Raw genomic sequence first — 21276 nt, forward strand, 5'->3', positions numbered from 1 at the left:
AAAACAAAATTAATTAATAGATAGTTTACATGCTCATAATTCAAAATAAATTATTTAGATTTTTAATTTTAATTTATCTGATAAATAAATTTGATGCAGTATGGATTTTATACAAGATGTGGAATTCTATTTGCGAGATATGCATCCATTTAATAATAATACGGCATGTAAACCACGATAAGATAAATTGTTTCTCTTCTCTGCAAAAAGGCGTGTCCTATTGAAAACATATTTTGGGGAAAAAAAGTATAAGAAGATTGAAATCAAATTGAGCCCTAAAGATCTCTCGTCGGACGCGGAGAGTTTCACTTTCACCCTTCGGTTCTCGGTGCGTTTCTGATTCCTATCTTCTTCTCGTGCTTTCTGATTCAATGATTTGAATGCTTGTATCGCTATTCACTCTGTTTTTTTTAGGTTTTCTTCTTCAAATTTGCGAATTGGTATGTTGAATAGTTTGCTGGAACGATCTTATGTTTGTTTTTCCAATACTTTACTCAGATCGACGTTCTTAAACTGTTTTAGTTCTTTCGACGCACATTCACAAGTTAGGGTTTTGTTAGTACCATCTGCCCCCACCAGTCATTTCGTGCCTTACCAGTTATCTGGGAATAGCTGCTACGCCATTCTAGGATTAAGAATAATTTTTTTTTTTTTTGTTGACATAGATGTCAGCGTTTGACAATGTTGTTGGTGGGAAATTGAAGTTGAAGGGAAAAGCACTGGATGTGGCTGGTGGAGTGAAGAAGAAGAAAAAGAAGAACAAGAGAAATCAGGAACAACTTCTGCAAGTCGCCGAAGATGAAGTTTCAGCAGGTTGGTTGGTATATTTGTTTGAGAGCAACAGATTGATTATCTTGTATGCATGTTCTATTGTTCTTTCATTAACTGAGGTCTGTTGTTAAATTACAATGTGTGCCTGGTCGTAACTCAACCTAATTAAACTTCTCACCGTGCTGAATCTTTCATCATTGTTAATCAAAACCTTTGCCTTGACTCTTCATGTATGGTCCAATCATCCTGTAAAATGGTAAGTGGTTCTATTTTATTTCACATGTAGTTCTGCTGCATATATTGTACTAAATAACGGCTCGTTGAATGTGAGGGCATAAACTTTAATGATTCTGCTACTTTAGTTATTTGATCTGTAAGATGGTTTGCCTGTAGCCAAGAAAAATCACGAAAAAAGTATGAATTTTGGAAGAACACCACTGTGGTCAAGGTGAGCAATAACAGCAAAAAAAACGAATGAATTGTTGAAGCCTCTCACGCTGACCATTGGATACCTGACCTTGATAAGTTTCAACACCTCCAAACACACCTAGTTCACTTTCCCACTGACAAGAAGAGAGATTTTTTTTGTTGTCAAAAATGACAAGGGGCAATGGTTTATGGCAAACTTCGAATATGAAAAATAGAACTTACTTATCATAACTTTTTCTTGAGTTTCACTTGTTAACTCTTGTGCAAATCTGATGAGTGATGATTGCTGAACTGCTCGGAGTCACAGTTCTGTTTTTGTTCATTTTCCTTGATGCTTTTATATATAATGCTATTTGATGTAGGTGGAAATACAGAACAGGCCAAAGATCCTAATGATGGAGATATAAATGATGTGAGTGAATTAAGCGGGAAAGGGAAGACAGCCCATTATGATGATCATCTTACACCGGCGGAGAGGCGATACATAGAGCAGAGGGAGCAACTTGATGTTCACAGATTGGCTAAGATTTCTAATAAATCTCACCGTGATAGAATTCAGGATTTCAACCAATATCTTGCAAACATGAGCGAGCATTATGATATTCCTAAAGTTGGTCCTGGATGATTCAATGAAGGCCAATCCTTATCATTTGTATTTGTTCGTTAATACTACTATTAATGCCGTGTGCCCGCACAATGGTTATTGTCACTGCTTATTGATACTCTGTTTTGGATTAAGCTATATTTCATATGATAGATATATTTGGTTTCTCCTCCTGTGGATGGATAAGTATGTTATTGCCTTCGACGAAATTTCGTCATTTATTATTATTATTATTGTGCAAGAAAGGAAAAATGCATATTCTACAAAAGCGATCAGGTTTCAATGAATTTTAACTTGAAAATCGATTACTTGTTTAACCTTGAACATATTTGAATTTAAATAGAATGATATAAAATCCTTGACCTTGTGTTTGGATGATGCAATCTAAGCGAGTAATGTAATTGTCGGCATTTCAATTTAAAACTATAAAACTAGAATTTAAATGCTTAGTTGGGATACTATAAAACTAGAATTTAAAGAATTCTCGGCATTTTAATTCTTTGTAAAATTCAGAATTTGAAATTCCACTAAAATAGGTGGAATTTGTGAAATTCCACATTCTTCATCTCTCCATCTTCACCTAAACAGAATCCTAATCCTCCATCGTTCATTAGTCACTTACTTCTCTTTAGCGAAAACTTTCTCACCAGAATTCTAATCCTTGACAAAGCATTTTAGTGAGTAATAATTAAAATACCTTAAAAATTACATTACCCACTTAGATTGCATCATCCAAACACAGGGTGAAAGTAATTTCTGAAGCCATTAGACTTTAAATTAGTGTCTACACTGGTTCGGTTCAATTTCTAAAACCTTGATTATAACTATGTTACACTTGTATGTGTAATCATGCAAGAAAGTATAAAACCACGAATAAATGTATTAAAAACAGAATAAGAGTCACACTTATCGAACCAAAAGATGGTTAAATTATGCCCAAGATGGTTTGAACATGTGAGAAAACCAATGAGAATCTTAATAAAAAATAGTTTATAAGGTAAAAGATGACGAAATAATTTAAGGTTAAGAAAAGGCGAGAAAAGCATAATAAAATCGTTAAAATGATTCCCATAAATAACTTGACATTTGATAAAAAAAAAGTGGAATACTAGCAATATACTATTAGTTAAAATCCATTGATAATTTCAAAAATTATAAGTGACACTCATTCAATAAAAAGTAGTACCCATGAAATTTTGTAATTTTTAGAAAATTTAAACTAATAGTGTGTTCAAATAAGTGGATTGATGAGTTTTAAATGTGATTAAATTCCAAATCGAGTGATTACCGTAGTTGTTAATAAAAAAATGAGTGGATTGAAGTGTGTTACTAACATGTCTTGATAAAAAATAATGGCTTCCAACTTTTATAGGAAATAATTTTTTTAAAAAAATGATTATATAAATATTTGGAAATTAATAAATGTTTTAGCATTATTATCTAATCACTAACTAATAAGTAAGGTATCGAATTCAAATTTTAAAGATAAAAAAATTGGCTCATTATGTGCTTAATTTCATGTTGTAAAATTGATTTTGAGTCCAAAATTGATTTTAGATAATTTTTTACACGTTTTATTACACATTGGAGAAGAGATTACAATTGATTCTCAATTTAAAATTGATTTTAAGATGAAACAACTTTATGTAGTTTTTGTATTGGATCAAAAAATTATATTTAATTTTACTTTAAAATCACTCAAACATAAATCACATGACTCTACTAAAAATGACTTACATGACTTTACTAAAAATGTCTTACATCACTGAAAGATAATTCTAATCATAATTAATTTTATTTTAGGAATTTTATTTTGTCTTTTCATATGTATAATGTAACCAATAAACGTTAAAAAGTATTTGAAAAATGAATAAGGATATATGTCCAAGGTTAATTTTGAAAAATATAATACTAATAATTAAATGAAATAATTGAGTGTAATTGTCATAATAATTTATAGGTACTAATTTGTTAAATTTAAGGGGAGGGGGGAAGACGTGGAAGGTGAAAATGGCTAATGGTAAGGAAGAAAGAGGAAGTAGAGACTAGAGAGGGACAAAGAAGTCCAATCCGTGAAGGTGAATTATTTAATGAATCAAATAATAATGTGTGAAAATGGACAGTGAGTATTGTGAGGACAAAAGCGACGTGGGAGGAAGGAAAGAGCATACGTGTTGCGTTAGTGTTTAGTGTTATATCTCCGCAGTGGATCAAATCAAACAAACACTTCCATCCATCACCCTTTCTCTCTGCTTAGGGTTTTGATCGCATCGGATCTTCACTCTCTTCTCCGATCTCAAAATGCCCGCCGTTTATGGAGCTCGCTTGACCACCTTCGAAGACTCCGAGAAGGAGAGTGAATACGGTTACGTTCGCAAGGTTTGTGTTTCTTCTCCTCTTCAATTCCCTTTCATTTCCACCATCGGATCCAAATCCATTCCCCTCCGCACTCGTGCGAGTTTCACGTCTTCGCTCTGTTACTTATTCGGATATGTGTTCAATCTCTTAAATTACTACCCGATCTAACTTTTTATTTACTCTTTCGTTCGTTTTTTGCTGTTACTGTAATTCGTTGAGGGTGTGATCTACTTAGTTCCATGTTTTAATAACTCTTCATTCTCCTCCTCACATATACTCCCAATTGAAACAGGTATCAGGACCAGTCGTCGTTGCAGATGGCATGGCTGGGGCTGCTATGTATGAACTCGTGCGTGTTGGTCATGATAATCTCATTGGTGAAATTATTCGTCTCGAAGGGAATTCTGCTACCATCCAAGGTGCATTTTCATACCGTGTGTAATATTACTACTTCAAACTAATTACTTATGAGAAACTCATTGGTTCTCTGCAATTTTAGTTTATGAGGAAACTGCTGGCTTGATGGTTAATGATCCGGTGTTACGGACTCACAAGGTTACATTCTATATACCTTTCTCTTTTGTTTAAGCTCTTATTCCGTGCTTCAGCTGATAAAGCATTATGTTTTATAACAGCCTTTATCCGTGGAGTTGGGACCTGGAATACTGGGGAATATTTTCGATGGAATTCAGGTGTGCCTTTTCCCTAAGCACAACATTCACTTCAATTCTTTTCCTTTCTTCCCCCCTTCTTTCTAACTTAAATATTTCTATATCCTGACAGAGGCCTTTGAAAACTATTGCTAAACGATCTGGTGATGTCTATATTCCTCGTGGTGTCTCTGTTCCAGCACTCGACAAAGATACACTTTGGGAATTTCAACCTAAGAAAATTGGTACCAGACAAAATATTTTTCTTTTTACTGTTAAAGTTTTATTTAGAAAATAAGTATTACGTGGACCATTTTTCCTGATATATGTGATTCACTGGTGACAGGTGAAGGCGACCTTTTAACTGGTGGAGATTTATATGCTGTATGTTCTGTAGCTTTTTAGGTTATCTTGTAAGCTGTTCCTTTTTTGTTTATCGGTTCTTTTCTAAATCTTTGTGTGAATTATTTACTATTGCAGACTGTTTTTGAGAACAGTCTAATGCAACACCATATTGCACTTCCTCCTGATAACATGGGAAAGATTACCTACATTGCACCACCTGGCCAATATTCCATAAAGGTTTGTGTTCTTGGACTTCTTTGCTATTGTATATCCAGTTCTATTTCTGTTGGAAGATCATTTTTAAGTCCATTATTTCTTTTATGATTTCAGTTTTCTTTTTTTAGAATGATATTTGTTGCTTCTCTTTCTCCTTGTTTCATATTTTTGTGATGATGGCAGGATTGCCAAGCTTACATATGTGTTCAACATCTTCTATTCTCACATTCAGTAGCTTGTCTATATTTTCTGCAATTTATGATTTTAATCTTTCTATTATTTTCAGGATACTGTATTGGAACTTGAGTTTCAAGGTGTCAAAAAGAAATTCACCATGCTTCAGGTTTCTAGCCATTTATTTCGTTCACCACTTAATTGTAGTTGCTTCATTAAAGTATTGGTACTCCTTATGATTATCCTACATTACAACTTCCTTGTGTGTACTTTACCCATTTTCAGACTTGGCCCGTACGTACACCAAGGCCTGTTGCATCAAAACTTGCAGCTGATACTCCTCTTCTTACTGGTCAGGTAAACTCAGTTGTTATCAAGTGTCTCATCCATAATCTAATTGTGATAGCTTTCATGCGTAATGACTTCTGCTTTTTACAGCGTGTTCTTGATGCCCTTTTCCCCTCAGTTCTTGGCGGGACTTGTGCCATACCTGGAGCTTTTGGTTGTGGTAAAACTGTCATTAGTCAGGCTCTTTCTAAGGTGAACTTAATATACCCTATTAAGACAATAATTTTTTAATTGAAGATATTCTCCGTAATTCATCTTTTTCCTCCACCCACCCCCCTGTTTTGGCAGTATTCCAATTCTGATGCCGTTGTTTATGTCGGCTGTGGGGAACGTGGAAATGAAATGGCAGAGGTATGCTTTCCTTTCATTTGCAAATATTGTGTTTCTAATTTTAGAGTTGGTCAAACTAATTCAATGATTGTTCAGGTTCTAATGGACTTTCCCCAACTTACAATGACATTACCTGATGGTCGTGAAGAATCTGTCATGAAGCGTACAACACTAGTGGCTAACACTTCAAACATGCCAGTGGCTGCTCGTGAAGCTTCAATTTATACAGGTGACTTTGTATCTCTTGAATTCTAGAATATCTCTATTTATTGTTGAGAAATAATATTTACTAACTCTTTCCTATTGCCAATTGTAATTTAATTGGCTTGTGAAAGTCTTGTAGGATTTCAATCAGTAGTATTTCTCAGCACCTGCAATTGCTGTGCAGTAAATTTTGTTGTTGATCTGTGTTTAGTGTTACAAGTAGGGAAGACAACCCATATTCTGCATATTTGTGTGCTACTTTTCATTCCTATATTTTTCACTTGAGCTGAATGTTTGTTATATTTGCCCTTAAAATGATTAATGAATTGTTTGACCGTGTGCTGCTTGAGAGTTTTAACACTGATTTTGATAATATATTTCTTTTTTTTCAATTGCAGGAATCACATTAGCTGAGTATTTCAGAGATATGGGTTATAATGTCAGTATGATGGCAGATTCTACATCTAGATGGGCAGAAGCATTGCGTGAAATCTCTGGACGACTGGTGAGAATTTTATTTCAGTAATAGTTGTTCATCAGTCTTTTAGAAAGATTTCTTTTTTGTGCTTAAAATACAGATTTTATTTTGTAACTTTACAATATGATATTGAATTTTCTTTCTTGACTAGTGTAACTAGACAATTTATATACCATTAACCATGAGACACATGGGAATGGACATTGATCAATGTATTTTGATGATGCTGTTGTCTTCCACAGGCAGAAATGCCTGCAGATAGTGGATATCCTGCATACCTTGCTGCACGTTTAGCCTCGTTCTATGAACGTGCTGGGAAGGTAAAATGTCTTGGAGGCCCTGAACGTACAGGTAGCGTAACTATTGTTGGTGCTGTTTCGCCACCTGGAGGAGATTTCTCAGATCCTGTGACATCTGCAACCCTGAGCATAGTTCAGGTAAAACTATACTTTAAAATATGGTTAAAATGGGAAACTGCCTGCAAAGTAAGTCAGCCTTAGGTTGTCATGACCAATGCCCACAAATTGTTAAAAGCCTGTTTAGATTATCATTATGAAATACCCCTCTGGTTATTTCTTCTTTTATCTATCCTTCTATAACTTTCAATTCATTTTGTAAGTTGATTTTTGCTTAATTGGCAGGTTTTCTGGGGTTTGGACAAAAAGCTTGCTCAGAGGAAGCACTTTCCTTCTGTAAACTGGCTTATTTCTTATTCAAAATACTCAACGGTATGTCCTAAAGTTGGTTACTTTGTAACTCATCCTCCAGCTTTCTACATTTGTATGCATAGTGTTTTGGTTCCATGACTTTCCCCGAATTTTTAATATTTTCTTTTTGGTATCTTTAGGCACTTGAAACCTTTTATGAGCAATTTGATCCAGATTTTATCAACATTAGGACAAAGGCTCGTGAAGTTCTGCAAAGGGAAGATGACCTGAATGAAATTGTTCAGGTGTGTTCTTTTATTGGTAATGATTGTTTGCTAATGAAATGTCCCCATGCTTTCTCCTAGTACGGGATTAAGATTTGTTCAGCTTCTTCTGCAAATAGAGGTGGTATCATAAATAACCTGTGGACAGACTGTTATGTAGTCTAAACCTGGGTATTAACATATAATCAATGTGTTTGATAATGATAAGTGGAGCTCTAAATGCTACTAAATTATGGTGTTGTTTTGTAGTTTGGACAAAATTTGTTAGGATGTATATGCATTTGTTCTATTAGTAAACTTAACTGGATCATTTATTGACCTTGTTTAATCCAGCTTGTGGGCAAGGATGCTTTAGCTGAAGGAGATAAGATCACCTTAGAAACTGCAAAGCTTTTGAGAGAGGATTATCTTGCTCAAAATGCCTTTACACCGTAAGGGACCTTGTAATTGGTTAACTTCTTTAATATGTATTATATTATTGTTTTTATTTGTTCTTATGTTGGTACCTTTTTGTGTGGCTGTGATAGATATGACAAATTCTGCCCCTTCTACAAGTCTGTTTGGATGATGCGCAACATTATCCATTTCTACAATTTGGCAAATCAGGTATGGTGGTGTAAGGAATCAGGCAGTTTTTGGTGTTTTATTTATATTAGAAAAAAGAAGAAAAGTCCATGTAATCATTGGCATCTAGGTTCAAGTTACTAGTTCATTTCATCGCTTCTGCTGTCCCTCACATTCTGAGACCAGACATTGTTTCTTTCTTTTGTGTCGTGCATTCTTGATCATGGCTTGGCCAAAGTGTTATTACTTTGGCCTGAAAAGAAATTTTAGTTAAGATGGCTAAATTGCATTCGAAGTGTAGGAATTTAATGTGGGGTTGGATACATGTGCAGGCAGTAGAGAGGGGAGCTGGTTCAGATGGTCAGAAGATATCTTACACCCTTATCAAGCATCGTATGGGAGATCTGTTCTACCGATTAGTGTGAGTAATTGTAGTGCTACACTAGATACTTATTTTGACATGTAAAGTGGGTCTTATTCTGTTGATCTGTTGCCATTGCAGGTCTCAGAAATTTGAGGATCCAGCAGAAGGGGAAGCTGCTTTGGTTGCGAAATTTCAGAAGTTACATGAGGACCTGACTAATGGTTTCCGCAACCTTGAGGACGAAACCCGATGATTGATGATTGAAGATTTGGTAGTTTGCTCAAATATTGTGTTATTTCCAATTGTAAGACGCAGTCTAGCATCGCAGGGTTGCAACGTCCCGAGTGTTCTCATATTTGACTGTTCGATTCATTCATATCACATTTATTTCCTTTCTTGGTGCTGGTTTGGCTTTTGATCTAGTCTCATGTGTAGCTATAATCATGTGTTTCAGTCATCCTCAGTTTGTTTATTGAGAATAAGAAACGAGACTTGCTCTTTCAATATGTATTTAGGAGAATAAAATTATCTTAGGACATGAAGTGCCTACAGCAAGCGGATTCTGGATTCATATAGGTGGAATTTTTGGTGGAAGTGGATTATCTTGAATCCTGTATTTCATAGATGGACTTCTTGTAGCAATGAGTATTTAATTATTTATTCGAAATATGTTGCATGTCTAGTTTTATCAAATTTAATGTTGTGTTTGGTTTTGAGGATAAAAACATAATATAAATATTTGAATTTAAGTAAAGTATAAAAGTCATGAGACTTATATTTCCAGGCATTATTTTATTTCTCTCCCCCTCTCCTACTACAAACTCAACCTAAATGTGCCTCTTTTCTTTCCTCCCACTCCCTTTCCTCCTTGCCATTTGTGCAACATAACTGTGTGTTTTTATTTTGGTCATGTATGTCGTGCAAAAGTAATTCATGTGTTCGTGACATCTTGGCCTTGGGTCACCACCAGGACGGGTGGTGGGCGTACCAGTCCAGCATATTTTTTCGGGTTGCTTTGCTAAGATTTTATATTTTAATTTATTGCTTGCAATCACTTACACCCCTACCTAATTTTTTGTACTTTTTATTAATTATACACAGTAAATAAAGCGTTAACTCTGACGATTTTTTATTTAAAAATTTATGTATACCAATAAATTTAAAATTAAATAATTTTTAGGTTTTTTAATAAAAGAATTACATATTCGATTGAGTCTTATCTTATCCCCAACTTCTAGTTAAGCTATTTATTATGGATGACTTTAAACAAAATATTTGATAAAAACAATGTATTATATTAATTAATAGTGTAAGCACTTCAAACAATAACAGTAGAATGAACCCCAAAATGTAAATTAGAATTGGCGTTAATTTGATACTTGATACTAATCTTTCAGAAATTTAATTGTTGAATTAATCCCTCGAAATCGTTAAACATCAATATATTAGTGTTTCAAATATTTTATCATCGAATTAATCCATTAAATATAATTTGAAGAATGTGCAGGACATTTTAGACTGTTGAAGGACTTTTTTTTTATGACGATATTGGTTGAATGAAGGACCCTTTTAGAATGCAAATAGTTTAATTTACTAATATGAATTCAAGAGATTAACGAGCTTTTTGCTGCGTGTGATTGGGCTATTTTTTCTCACACTTACCGGGAGGAAAATTAAGTACCTGCTTTGACCAAGCATGGTTTATCAAGTAGTGTACTTAATCACGTGTATTTACTTTTCTGCCAGATTTTATAACTTTGTTGTTATTGGCTGACACCTCAGGTGTAACGTTTTATAGAGCTTTTTGAGTTCGGGGCTTTGGCTCCTCCTGACCATCAAAAGAAAAAAAATGGTGACATGAATAAATTAAAATGACCAATAAAAAAGTTTGCTCTGTAAATTAGAATGCCTAAGAATATAAAAGTAACACAAGAAAGTTATTGATTTCAGACAAAAAGGAGAACCAAGCAAAGAACAAAGATTTAATAAAAATTAACCATAAATAAAATTAATATATTAAACTCAACGAAGTGATAGTAAAAACATAGAACGAGAGAAAATGAAGAGAAGAAAAATATAAAAAAAAATAGTTTTATTCACTATTATTTTAATGAAGAAAAAGTAAACATTATCTTCCTTTTATCTTTGTTTTTTTAAAGGGGCCTTTCCTCTTATTTAATTGGAAAGATACATAATAAAAAAAAAGTTAGAAAGATAAGTAGGGAAAAATGTTTAATATTTAATATGATAACGAGAAATGGGAGTAAACAAAAGAGTGTTGTTGGGCTAGAACTAGAAGCACGAGGGCCCAATAAACGAATGGAAGTAAGATGTAGTGTTAAGCAAGGCAAGTACTATTCGCATTATAAGTTACAAGTACTATTTTGTTTGTTCTCCTTTCTACCGACCTAACACGAGAGGAGAGGAGAGAAGAGAGAAAGCTTTTGGGGTTTGAATCTATAGAATAGAATCAAACCAAATTGAAAGAAGATCGATCGATCGATCGATGGCTCTGGTCGGAGTTGAAGTGAAGCATGCGGCGGAGGGCGCACCGGAGGAGAATTGCTCCGCCAAGCCCACCAAGCAGGGCGAGGGCCTCCGCCACTACTATTCTCACAACATCCACGAGCATCAGCTCCTTCTCCGTCAAAAGACGCATAACCTCAACCGTCTTGAGGCTCAGAGAAACGAGCTCAATTCCAGGGGTAGGCTCGCTCGCCTAACCCTAACCCTAACCCTAACCCTATTCTATTCTATTCTATTCCATTCTCATCCGTCATACTCTTGAATTTCTTCTACAGTGAGGATGCTGCGCGAAGAATTACAGCTTTTGCAGGAACCAGGCTCTTATGTTGGTGAAGTTGTCAAAGTCATGGGCAAGAACAAAGTCCTTGTCAAGGTCACCTCATCCTCCATTCCTTTTTCTTTCATTTCGCCACCCATCCTTCATCAATACACTCCATCTATACTTGGTTTTGTTATATTCTTTCATTTACTTTAGGACAGTCAAATACTGCATAGAGAGCATCATTGGATCTGATCATTTCAGTTTTATAGATCTATATTTGCTTATGATTACCTGTTTTTCTGTCCTCAAGGACTTTTGAGTGTTGGATGATTTATGCAATGTTTAGTTCTGAAAACACACGTCATCCTAATTAATAAAACAGGATCAAAACCAAGATCAATTGTGCTGATTTTTCCTTTACTCTTCTTCAGGTCCACCCAGAAGGAAAATATGTCGTTGATATTGACAAAAGTATTGACATTACAAAGATTACTCCATCCACTAGAGTTGCACTTCGCAACGACAGTTATGTTCTTCACTTAGTTCTGCCAAGTAAAGTTGATCCATTGGTCAATCTGATGAAAGTTGAGAAAGTTCCCGATTCTACTTACGACATGATTGGTGGTTTAGACCAGCAAATTAAAGAAATAAAAGAGGTATGTTGCTTGACATTCTTTCGGTTTTGGCATTTAAAATTCGTTCTGTCAGGAGTTAGATATTCTTACCTATCCATGCATCACTCGTGTGTTACCTTCCTGTATGCATGTATCTATCATGTATATTTTAGTGTAGCATCATGCATTACAAAAATCCGTTTAGTTTTTGGGCCTAATGTATGTGATTAAATGTACAGGTCATTGAGTTACCAATCAAACATCCTGAGCTGTTTGAAAGTCTTGGAATTGCACAACCAAAGGTAGTGTCTGATTTTGGGGTTGTTGCTAAATTTTGTCATTCCATCAGCACACTTGGTTGTTGATTTTTCTGTTTGCTGAATCTCTTGATCACATCACAGGGTGTCCTGCTCTATGGGCCACCTGGTACAGGAAAAACATTGTTGGCTAGGGCAGTGGCTCATCATACTGACTGTACATTCATCAGGGTGTCTGGTTCTGAATTAGTTCAGAAATACATTGGAGAAGGTTCTAGAATGGTCAGGGAACTTTTTGTTATGGCCAGGTTTATTCTCTTCACTCAGCTTCCTCTATCCATTATCTGTTGATTCTGTTTGCCCTAAACCAAAACAGAAGGGATAAAAACATTGTCTTCTTGGCTTCATGATTTTGTGTGTTGGAGATATTTTTAAGAGGGCATAAGTTAGCTCAACTTACGACAAAGATATATCTGTAGTAGCTGAGATTTTTTTTGTCAGGTTTGGTGTTAGATTAATACAATCTATCTTGTGTGACTGGAATTTGGTGTAAATATTGAGTTGCTTAACTTTTTGATTCATTAATTTTCATGTTATTTGGAGACTTGCCTAACCATTATTATATATGAATATTATTATGGAACACTTGTCTTCTTCCCAGGGAACATGCTCCATCAATTATCTTCATGGACGAAATTGACAGTATTGGATCTGCTCGGATGGAATCTGGAAGTGGCAATGGTGATAGTGAGGTACAGCGTACTATGCTGGAACTTCTCAATCAGTTGGATGGATTTGAAGCTTCAAACAAGATCAAGGTAAAGGAGCTATACTGTTATGTGTATTAAGGGGAATTTTAAAGCTAGTCTTATGTCCACTGTTCTGAAAAGAAATCTGTAACAGTTGAACTTAACAGATATTATTTACTCTGTCTGACTCATTTGAGATGAGTTCTCAATTCTTTGTGGAGGTTCTGAAGATAAATTTTCAATTGTAGGTTTTGATGGCCACAAATCGGATTGATATCCTGGATCAAGCCCTCCTTAGACCTGGACGGATTGACCGGAAGATTGAATTTCCAAACCCTAATGAAGAGGTTTGCATTTTTGCTTTCATGCTACTTATTAATATATTTGTACTGGGAGAAAAAGATGCACCTGGTGCATTCCTAAAAAAGTATTCCTGAAAATGGCTATTTATTTATGCAGTCTCGGCTGGATATTTTGAAAATCCATTCAAGAAGAATGAATTTAATGCGTGGCATTGATCTGAAGAAGATTGCCGAGAAGATGAATGGAGCATCTGGTGCTGAACTTAAGGTATATTTCATTTGCATCCATATTTTTGGTTTTAACACCTGATTTAAAATTGTATTCCATGTTGAAACAATGTGGTGAGATTGCTGAACTCCTTTGCTTTTATGAATTATTACCCTCTGGTTATTATTATTATAATGATGGGTGCCTTCATTTTCATATAATGTTTGCTTTTCTTCATGCAAACATATGCATGTGTGTGTCACATTATTTATGGAAAAGGCCTTAGAGAATTTCTACAATGTAATGAATGGGGGTAACTATCAAGTTTTAACTAGCATTAAAATGCTGGATTATTGTTCAAGATATTATATCTGGGCATGAGGCAAATAAAGTGTTTTGTTACTAAAAATGTTAAAGAACTAGCTCCGAAGCTGGGTGATGTATGTAAGATACTTTGGGAGTTGGGAGTAAATAAAACTTAAGTTCCAAGAGAGCACTAGCAATGAAGGCAAAAGATGCAGAAGAAATAAGCAGTACAGACTCCCCTTGAGAACTAGTCTGCACTGAATTCTGTATTATCAGGAGACACCATTAAAAAATAGTGTTGCACCAACTACATTCAACAAGTGATGTATGTCTCATGAAAGTGTATACGCCGAATCTTGAGGCACCAAAACAAACAATACAGAATTAGTTTAGTGTGCACAGATGGATGTATCAACACAAGGAGTCATAGTGGCAAAAATAAACTACTATTGAGATTGGGAGTTTTTTTATGAATGGGTTAATAACTAGTTGAGATGTTTGACCCAAGAGAATCCATTATAATATGAGCTTATTCTGTGACGCTAGTATAATTGATGACTTAATAAAAGAAGTAAGGCAAAATTATTTTTTTCAGAATGTTGTATGAAGTAATTTAAGTAGGAAGTAGGCAGTGATGAATTTAAGTATTCATACTAATGCAAATGCAGAGCAATTTGTTTGTCAATGTTAACTTAATGTGTTATTAAGTATTTTATAGCCTGACCAACGCTCAAATTTTGTGCCTTTGCAGGCTGTTTGCACCGAAGCTGGAATGTTTGCATTGAGGGAGCGGAGGGTACACGTGACTCAGGAGGATTTTGAGATGGCTGTGGCCAAGGTGATGAAAAAGGAGACTGAAAAAAACATGTCATTGCGGAAGTTGTGGAAGTGATTTTTATTTCATGTTTGTGGTGCACATTATTATCCTGCGAAGATGGGCAGCGAACACACCTTAGGGTTATTTCAATTTACAGTGGCATTGGATTTCATTTTGCTTAAGTTTACCAAGTTATGTACCGAATCATATGATTCTTTCTTTGAGTTTTTCCTTGTCTGTGTCTTCGGACGGCACACTACATTTATAGAGTATTTTTAAAAGATTTATATTCAAGACCACTAAGTACGTAGTCTCTACTCTAAAACTACTGAAAATCATTGGCGCACCCACATGTCAAAAACAATACTTTTTCAAACATCGGACAAATGGTAGTAAGAGCTTACCCTTACCTACCTGTAGACTGTCTTTGGACTTTGATGGTCTTTTTTTTTGGTGAATGGACTTTGATGGTCTGTTGACTGTTGTTTTAACGAGATAACACAGGGCGTCCGTCCTATTGGAAAAATTATCCGAGCTACCATACTTAACTTACCCTTTGAAGCAATTATTCCATAGTTAACTTACCCTTTTTCTCTGCAGCGAATTGACAAGTTAGGATTCAGCTTAAATAGAAAATAAGTCAATAGATTAATTATTTCTTCGGATAATGGTAATCGTGAATAATTATCGTTATCAATAATGTGCCCGTTCCCATGTGTAGAAAAATAAAAGATGGGTAATAAGGAATTTTTTTAAGCAATATCCAAGGTAATTAAAAAAGATTCAGTTAATTTTTTTTTAAATTGTCCCTATAATATCTTTATTATTTAATGTTTTGTTAGGGATTTTTTGACTTACAAAACATTTTATATTAAAATTATTTTTTTCAGTTGTTCACTATACTATTTTTTATATGCTTTTTAATCATGTTTGGCCTTTTTTTTTATTGGTACACGAGTATAATTTTTATGGAAGTGGATCTAATGAACTAATTTTCAAGTCTCGTGAGTTAGTCCCAAAAAAAATTAAAATTGTGTACTAAAATTAAAAAAAAATTATTATTTTGTGATGATAATTTTGACTCACTTTAAAAACATAATCACTAAATTAAAGTTTTTAAATGTAAGAAACTAAACCGAAACATAAAAGAAGAAACATATAATTTAGCCTAGTAAAAAAGAATAATAAGAAAAAAAATAATAGAGAGCAAGTGTTTTTGTTTTGTAAGAAAAATAAAAGAGAGAAAATGATAAAAGAAAATTGGTTTTGTTCCTTGTATTCCCTATCTATCATGAATGGGGGTGTAAGTTCTGGAGTACAGTGGCGTGTGTGTAGAAGACGAAGCAGCCACTGGCACTGAACAATTATCCTTGTTTGTTTCATTCGTTCGGCTATGGATTTCTGGATAGGATTTACGTAATGTTATATTGTGTTGTATGAAACATAATGAATTGAATTGTGCAGTGATGGAGTTGGCTTTTCATTCAGCCCTGTACCCAGCATCTCTGTCTTGTCGAGCGAGGAGGTTGTCCTTGGTGCCTTGTGCATTGAAGACACGCTCTTGTATCGAGGAGGCTCTGGTGAGTGTGGAAGCATGCAACATGGCATCTCACCCTATCAATTTCTCCAAGTTGGATGGAACATGGCGCCTCCAGTACACTTCTTCCTCTGATGTTCTCGTTCTTCTCCAAGCTGCTGCTACACTTCCTTTCTTTCAAGTACTCTATTCTATGCTTCCTTTACTTTTTCTTTTTCTTTTCATATTCACCACCTCATTTGCTTTCTTGTTGAGATAGGTTGGACAGATCTTTCAAAAATTTGAATGTGGTGATCAATCCCATGGAGGTGTTATCCGCAATGTTGTTCGATGGAGTATTCCAAATTTGTTAGAGGTAAACCAACGCCTTCTTTTACTTTAGGACCCTGCAATTTCATATTATGTGACTTTTCTTTTCACTGAATTATGCTTACTTAGTTGATTCTTTATTATGCTATGTTCTCTTAGAATTCAGGGTGGAAAAACAATTTGTATTTTTGTATCTCTGTTACTAGTGATATTTTCTTTTATGTAATTGAAAATTTCACTTGGTATTCCAAGAATATGCATTGCAGAAAGAATTATTTTTAATGGTTTTACGGTGTTTGTTCAAATGCAATGCTCTCTTGCTAACACCTAGTCCAACCATAATTGGTTGGGGAAATGAAATTAAATGAAATACTTAAGCTTGAGCTTTGGTGCTCTCTCCGTGGACCCAAAAATAAAAATTCTTGACCTTCTTCATATAGGAACAAGAAGGTGCTACACTGCTTGTATCCGCCAAGTTTAATGTTGTATTTGTCCGTAATATCTACCTTCAGTTTCAAGAGGTAATCATTTTCACTTAAGCATCCTTTCTACTATAGTTGAGGTGCAATATCTATCTAAACATATGCTGGGTTTTTTTTAGGACCTAATGCATAATTTCTCTTTTCTTGTTAATAAAAAATGGTCCAAACACCAAAGGTTGGGGTGATCGTCCACATTTAAATTCATTTTTGGTATTCCTTATAAGTTGTAACATTTTTTCCATGGCAGAAGTAGCCTAGCATAATTTATACTGAACTAAGACTTAATACTTCTGCACTATCTTAGATTGAGAAAAAGATCACATTTGCTATTGGTATATGGGTTCGAATACAACGTTTTCTTCTTTATTTGCCATAATGCTGTTATAACATCAGTTGAAACATCCAATTTATATCTGGCAGATCACAGTCCAAGATATATATATTAGTGAAGAGCTGCGGGCTCTGATAGCTCCAGCAATACTACCGAGATCTTTTATAAGTCTTCAGGTAATTCAACCTTCATTTTTATGGCTGTATTTTGGATGTTAATTTGAATGCACTCTATTTAACAACTTTGGATATGGGATACTATTGACACCAGTAACTTATGTCATGAAGCTGTTTCTGCTCCAAACTTTTGTGACATACTTTATGTGAATGATCTAATATGGTTGTGTATCTGCACGAGAACTTGTGCAGATCAGCTATTTATGTCATAATGGTTAGCTTACATATTTTGTTTATATAGAGGCAGACACATTGTTTATAAGTTGCATACAATTGTGCTTTTTTCACCTGCAGATTTTGCAATTTCTCCACACTTTCAAAGCTTAGATCCCTGTGAGGGAACCAGGAAGGTATGTCATGGGCTACGTTGTTGAAATAGTTAAGTGTGTTTTTTGGACAAAAACGTGTGCGATGATCTTTTTTTAATTGTAGGCAATTAGTCGGAGGACCAGTGGCGGATCTAAGACCCTGAGTTAATGCGGGCAATTTTAAAATATATAGGACAGTGGTTTCAAATATATAGGATTAGGGGGAGCAAAATAAAAAAAACTTCGTACCCCATTGCCCGGAGGCTCTTCGCTATGCGAAGGTATGGGGGAGGGATGTTGTACGCAGCCTTACCCTTGCATATGCAAAGAGGCTGTTTCCGGATTCGAACCCATGACCAACAAGTCACCAAGGCACAACTTTACCGCTGCACCAGGGCTCGCCCTCATTAGGGGGAGCAAAATAAAAAATTTAAAATACTTAATAATTTTACCAAAGTCCTGCACACCCTCGCATATATGCAGGTCCGCCACTGCGGAGGACTATATTACCTTAGTTATTTGGATGATAATATGCTTTTGGGTCGTGCTGTTGGCGGGGGAGGGATGTTTGTGTTTTCAAGAGCCCAATCTCCCTACTGATGAGCACTGAGCAGGAGTTAAAAATTGTACTGTTTGCCAGCAATAACACTCAATGAGCCTTTGTTTATGGAAGTGGCCCCATGGAGAGAGCAAGAAATTGATCAGAGGCATATAGCGCATAAGGAATTCTGCAAAGCTTTATTGAAGAAGGCTATCCTGTGCAGTTGTCTGTGTTGACTTGATTTGAACTGCTTTTTTTGTTGATGTGTGTATATCTGCATTGCTTGTATCAATTTCGTTATATATTGGCAAAGTACGAAGATGGTGAGTGTTCAATGTAGATGTTAATGTAACTGATACAACTTGTGGGAAAATGATAAGGAGCCCAATCCTCTCGCTATGTGCAGTGTAGGCATCTTATAATTATTTTATGTTGCATTGCATAAGATAGATATCTCTAGTTAGTTTTCTTATTTAATTAGTTTTATCTGTTATTTTTAAATTATCAATAATAGATCATGGTTGGGATGTTATGGGAGGCAGAAAGTGAATAAAAACTTGTTTTGAGTGTGTATAAATGAGATCCGTAGCAGATAGTTTTTCACGTTCAAAGTACGCATTTGAAATAGTAAATAAGCCAATGAAAGAGCATCATCATTTAAACAAAACTAAAAAGAGAGGGAGAAACAATTTCATCAAGATTCCCGGCAATTAGTTCATTGCAGTTGTGGTCGGCGTCCTATAAAATGCCACTGATTAAGCTGACACCTAAATGGAAAATGGAAATTAGGAGAAGGAGCGATTCGAGACACAAAGTTCTAGAAAGATGAAAAGGACCCGTGATGGGCACAAATATGGGAACCCATTCCATTCACAGAAATAAGAGTTGGAGAGAGATAGAAAGAGGAAAGAGATGGAGAAGAATAAGAACTCAAGGGATGAAGGGATTGGTAAGGTTCCTGAAGATGTTGTGATAGAGATATTGGTGAGAGGGGGAATAAGGGAGTGGGAGCAGATATCATGCGTGAAGAAGCAGTGGGCATCTCTTTTCCGCTGCGATTGCGAATGCTTCTGGCAAGCTGCACTTTCCTTCTATTATCCACACCAACTCCCACTCCCTCCCCCTCCAACATGGCCTGTTCCTTTACCCAACAACTCCAAGAGGAGATTCATTGCTTTATATATTAGTCAACACATCTTTGCCTCCGATCCTCCACACGAGATCCTTGGCCACACCTATCTCTTCTTGAAAGATCAGCTTCAACCTTCTATTATGCCTCCTCATAGTGGAATACTTCACGGAACCATCATTGGTATGTATTCATTGTTTGTTCCATCCACTTTATTAAGATTTTCGATGTTAATTTTATTTGAGCAGATCAGTTCATTGCTTGCGGCAAGTCCAGGGACGTTGCTCACGAACTTGCTTCTCGGATTTGGCTTGCTGTCGTCGACAATTTGGACCAAAACCATCACTCCTTCTCCTTACTTAAACGCCTTGCCCATGAAGGGGATGTAAGTCTCTCCTTTCAAAATTAACACCAACCATATATCCTCTTTCTGTATGACTAAGCTTCCATACTAATGTTTTCATTTGTATCAATCCTTAATTATGTTATGTCCCTTTTTTTATATTTTGAGCAGGTTTTTCTTCCATACCCTTACACCAGATCAGTCAAAGTACAATGGAGACTGTTTGAGAAGCTTTTTACTGATTTCCGTGATTGCTTCAACCATGTAGATTATTATGATATGTTGGGATGTGCCAAGAGCAGGTTTCACCCAATACCATCTGCTTGGTTAGGTTACTAGTTAGCAAATTCTAATGAAGCCTGCCTTATCAATTCTCTTGTTTAGGAAAATTGTTTACCTTCCTTCATGTGTAACTGAAGTCAATCAATTCTCATTGTGAAAAATCTCTTATTTTTCACATGTAAAGAAACATCTATCCAATAAGAGAATTTGTATTTAATTTTTTTTATTTACAAAATTCTCTTGGCCAATAAAAATCACATGCTATAAGTAAGATTAATCTTTAATTTAATATATTGAAAGTCATTCGTACTCTCTTATCAAGAAAAAAAAAATAAGTTATGATAAAAAAAAATAGTTAACTTAATGATCATATTTTCTTATCTTCCCATCATACTCAAATATATGGGTCTCTTTTTCATTGAAACATTTTGATTATAATAATAGTATTTTTTAACATTGATATTAAAAAATATATTATCATCACCTTGTTCACCTTTGTAATTAGGATAAATATAAGTTTTTATAAAAAAATTTATTATGTATCATTAATATAAAATATTTATTAATTTTATTGATGATTAATTTTTATTAAAAAAATCTAGTTGATTATCTTTGATGAAATGTTTTCTTAATCACATTTTTTTCTATTAATAAAACTTGAAGATCAAACATTATTTGAGGAATCCAAATCCAATTTCACTTGGATCAATGATATATTGATTTGTGAATTCTCTTTAATTCTTGATTTGTGGTAACCTAAATAATAAATTCATTCTAAAAAATGTGAATTTTTAATCGGTAAAGTGTTGTCGTTTTAGTAACGCTTGAACACAATAATACAAAATGTCCACATGTGCAGACAACACTTAAGTTAGTGTCTATTTCAACAAAATAACAATTTTAAGTATAAAAAAAAATTGACTACCCGATAAACTTTAGTTAAGTTTGGCATAAGAAAAGTTTAGTTTCTCATAAATAAATCTTTGTTTATTTATCATTTAAAAAATGGCATTGTAGAAAACAGTGTTTGT

The 21276-nt window shown here is 34.8% G+C and overlaps 4 protein-coding genes and 1 pseudogene across 5 annotated transcripts; all 5 read left to right on the forward strand.

The window, feature by feature from the left end:
* The first annotated feature begins 144 nt into the window (after positions 1 to 144).
* On the forward strand, positions 145 to 1993 carry LOC114422542 (protein FAM32A-like). The gene is made up of 3 exons (XM_028388942.1): positions 145 to 328; positions 666 to 813; positions 1563 to 1993. Exons 2-3 carry the CDS (start codon positions 666 to 668, stop codon positions 1823 to 1825), a joined length of 411 nt encoding a protein of 136 aa, XP_028244743.1. The 5' UTR covers positions 145 to 328; the 3' UTR covers positions 1826 to 1993.
* Positions 1994 to 3926: 1933 nt separating this feature from the next.
* Positions 3927 to 9433, forward strand: LOC114422543 (V-type proton ATPase catalytic subunit A-like). The gene is made up of 20 exons (XM_028388944.1): positions 3927 to 4183; positions 4455 to 4581; positions 4662 to 4717; positions 4798 to 4854; positions 4946 to 5057; positions 5159 to 5196; positions 5293 to 5394; positions 5660 to 5716; positions 5833 to 5904; positions 5986 to 6087; positions 6184 to 6246; positions 6322 to 6454; positions 6828 to 6934; positions 7150 to 7344; positions 7549 to 7635; positions 7755 to 7859; positions 8172 to 8269; positions 8366 to 8444; positions 8735 to 8823; positions 8905 to 9433. The coding sequence occupies exons 1-20, from the start codon at positions 4106 to 4108 to the stop codon at positions 9017 to 9019; spliced, it is 1872 nt and encodes a 623-aa protein (XP_028244745.1). The 5' UTR covers positions 3927 to 4105; the 3' UTR covers positions 9020 to 9433.
* Positions 9434 to 11138: 1705 nt separating this feature from the next.
* LOC114422544 (26S proteasome regulatory subunit 8 homolog A) lies at positions 11139 to 15110 on the forward strand. The gene is made up of 9 exons (XM_028388945.1): positions 11139 to 11471; positions 11568 to 11665; positions 11986 to 12210; positions 12408 to 12470; positions 12570 to 12733; positions 13087 to 13243; positions 13423 to 13521; positions 13634 to 13744; positions 14742 to 15110. The coding sequence occupies exons 1-9, from the start codon at positions 11273 to 11275 to the stop codon at positions 14880 to 14882; spliced, it is 1257 nt and encodes a 418-aa protein (XP_028244746.1). The 5' UTR covers positions 11139 to 11272; the 3' UTR covers positions 14883 to 15110.
* Positions 15111 to 16068: 958 nt separating this feature from the next.
* Positions 16069 to 18114, forward strand: LOC114423976 (annotated as a pseudogene).
* Positions 18115 to 18371: 257 nt separating this feature from the next.
* Positions 18372 to 20471, forward strand: LOC114422848. 2 transcript variants are annotated; one of them, XM_028389390.1, is made up of 3 exons: positions 18372 to 19803; positions 19869 to 20005; positions 20135 to 20471. In XM_028389390.1, the coding sequence occupies exons 1-3, from the start codon at positions 19404 to 19406 to the stop codon at positions 20300 to 20302; spliced, it is 705 nt and encodes a 234-aa protein (XP_028245191.1). In that variant the 5' UTR covers positions 18372 to 19403; the 3' UTR covers positions 20303 to 20471. The 2 variants fall into 2 exon arrangements, with proteins under 2 accessions (XP_028245191.1, XP_028245194.1); XM_028389393.1 differs by having other exon boundaries at positions 19897 to 20005.
* The last annotated feature ends 805 nt before the right edge of the window (positions 20472 to 21276 follow it).

Source organism: Glycine soja, chromosome 8 (genome assembly GCF_004193775.1).
Source record: "Glycine soja cultivar W05 chromosome 8, ASM419377v2, whole genome shotgun sequence".
Lineage (NCBI taxonomy): Eukaryota > Viridiplantae > Streptophyta > Magnoliopsida > Fabales > Fabaceae > Glycine > Glycine soja.

What these genes read in the sequence shown, in the direction of transcription:
- LOC114422848 (XM_028389390.1), top strand. Translation starts at nt 19,404, where the DNA reads ATGGAGAAGAATAAGAACTCAAGGGATGAAGGGATTGGTAAGGTTCCT. An exon ending in ACTTCACGGAACCATCATTG is followed by an intron (nt 19,804 to 19,868) that starts GTATGTATTCAT and finishes TTATTTGAGCAG; the next exon opens with ATCAGTTCATTGCTTGCGGC. An exon ending in GCCTTGCCCATGAAGGGGAT is followed by an intron (nt 20,006 to 20,134) that starts GTAAGTCTCTCC and finishes TATTTTGAGCAG; the next exon opens with GTTTTTCTTCCATACCCTTA.
- LOC114422542 (XM_028388942.1), top strand. Translation starts at nt 666, where the DNA reads ATGTCAGCGTTTGACAATGTTGTTGGTGGGAAATTGAAGTTGAAGGGA. An exon ending in CGAAGATGAAGTTTCAGCAG is followed by an intron (nt 814 to 1,562) that starts GTTGGTTGGTAT and finishes TATTTGATGTAG; the next exon opens with GTGGAAATACAGAACAGGCC.
- LOC114422543 (XM_028388944.1), top strand. Translation starts at nt 4,106, where the DNA reads ATGCCCGCCGTTTATGGAGCTCGCTTGACCACCTTCGAAGACTCCGAG. An exon ending in CAACCCTGAGCATAGTTCAG is followed by an intron (nt 7,345 to 7,548) that starts GTAAAACTATAC and finishes CTTAATTGGCAG; the next exon opens with GTTTTCTGGGGTTTGGACAA. An exon ending in TCTACAATTTGGCAAATCAG is followed by an intron (nt 8,445 to 8,734) that starts GTATGGTGGTGT and finishes ATACATGTGCAG; the next exon opens with GCAGTAGAGAGGGGAGCTGG.
- LOC114422544 (XM_028388945.1), top strand. Translation starts at nt 11,273, where the DNA reads ATGGCTCTGGTCGGAGTTGAAGTGAAGCATGCGGCGGAGGGCGCACCG. An exon ending in AAACGAGCTCAATTCCAGGG is followed by an intron (nt 11,472 to 11,567) that starts GTAGGCTCGCTC and finishes TTTCTTCTACAG; the next exon opens with TGAGGATGCTGCGCGAAGAA. An exon ending in AAGCTTCAAACAAGATCAAG is followed by an intron (nt 13,244 to 13,422) that starts GTAAAGGAGCTA and finishes TTTCAATTGTAG; the next exon opens with GTTTTGATGGCCACAAATCG.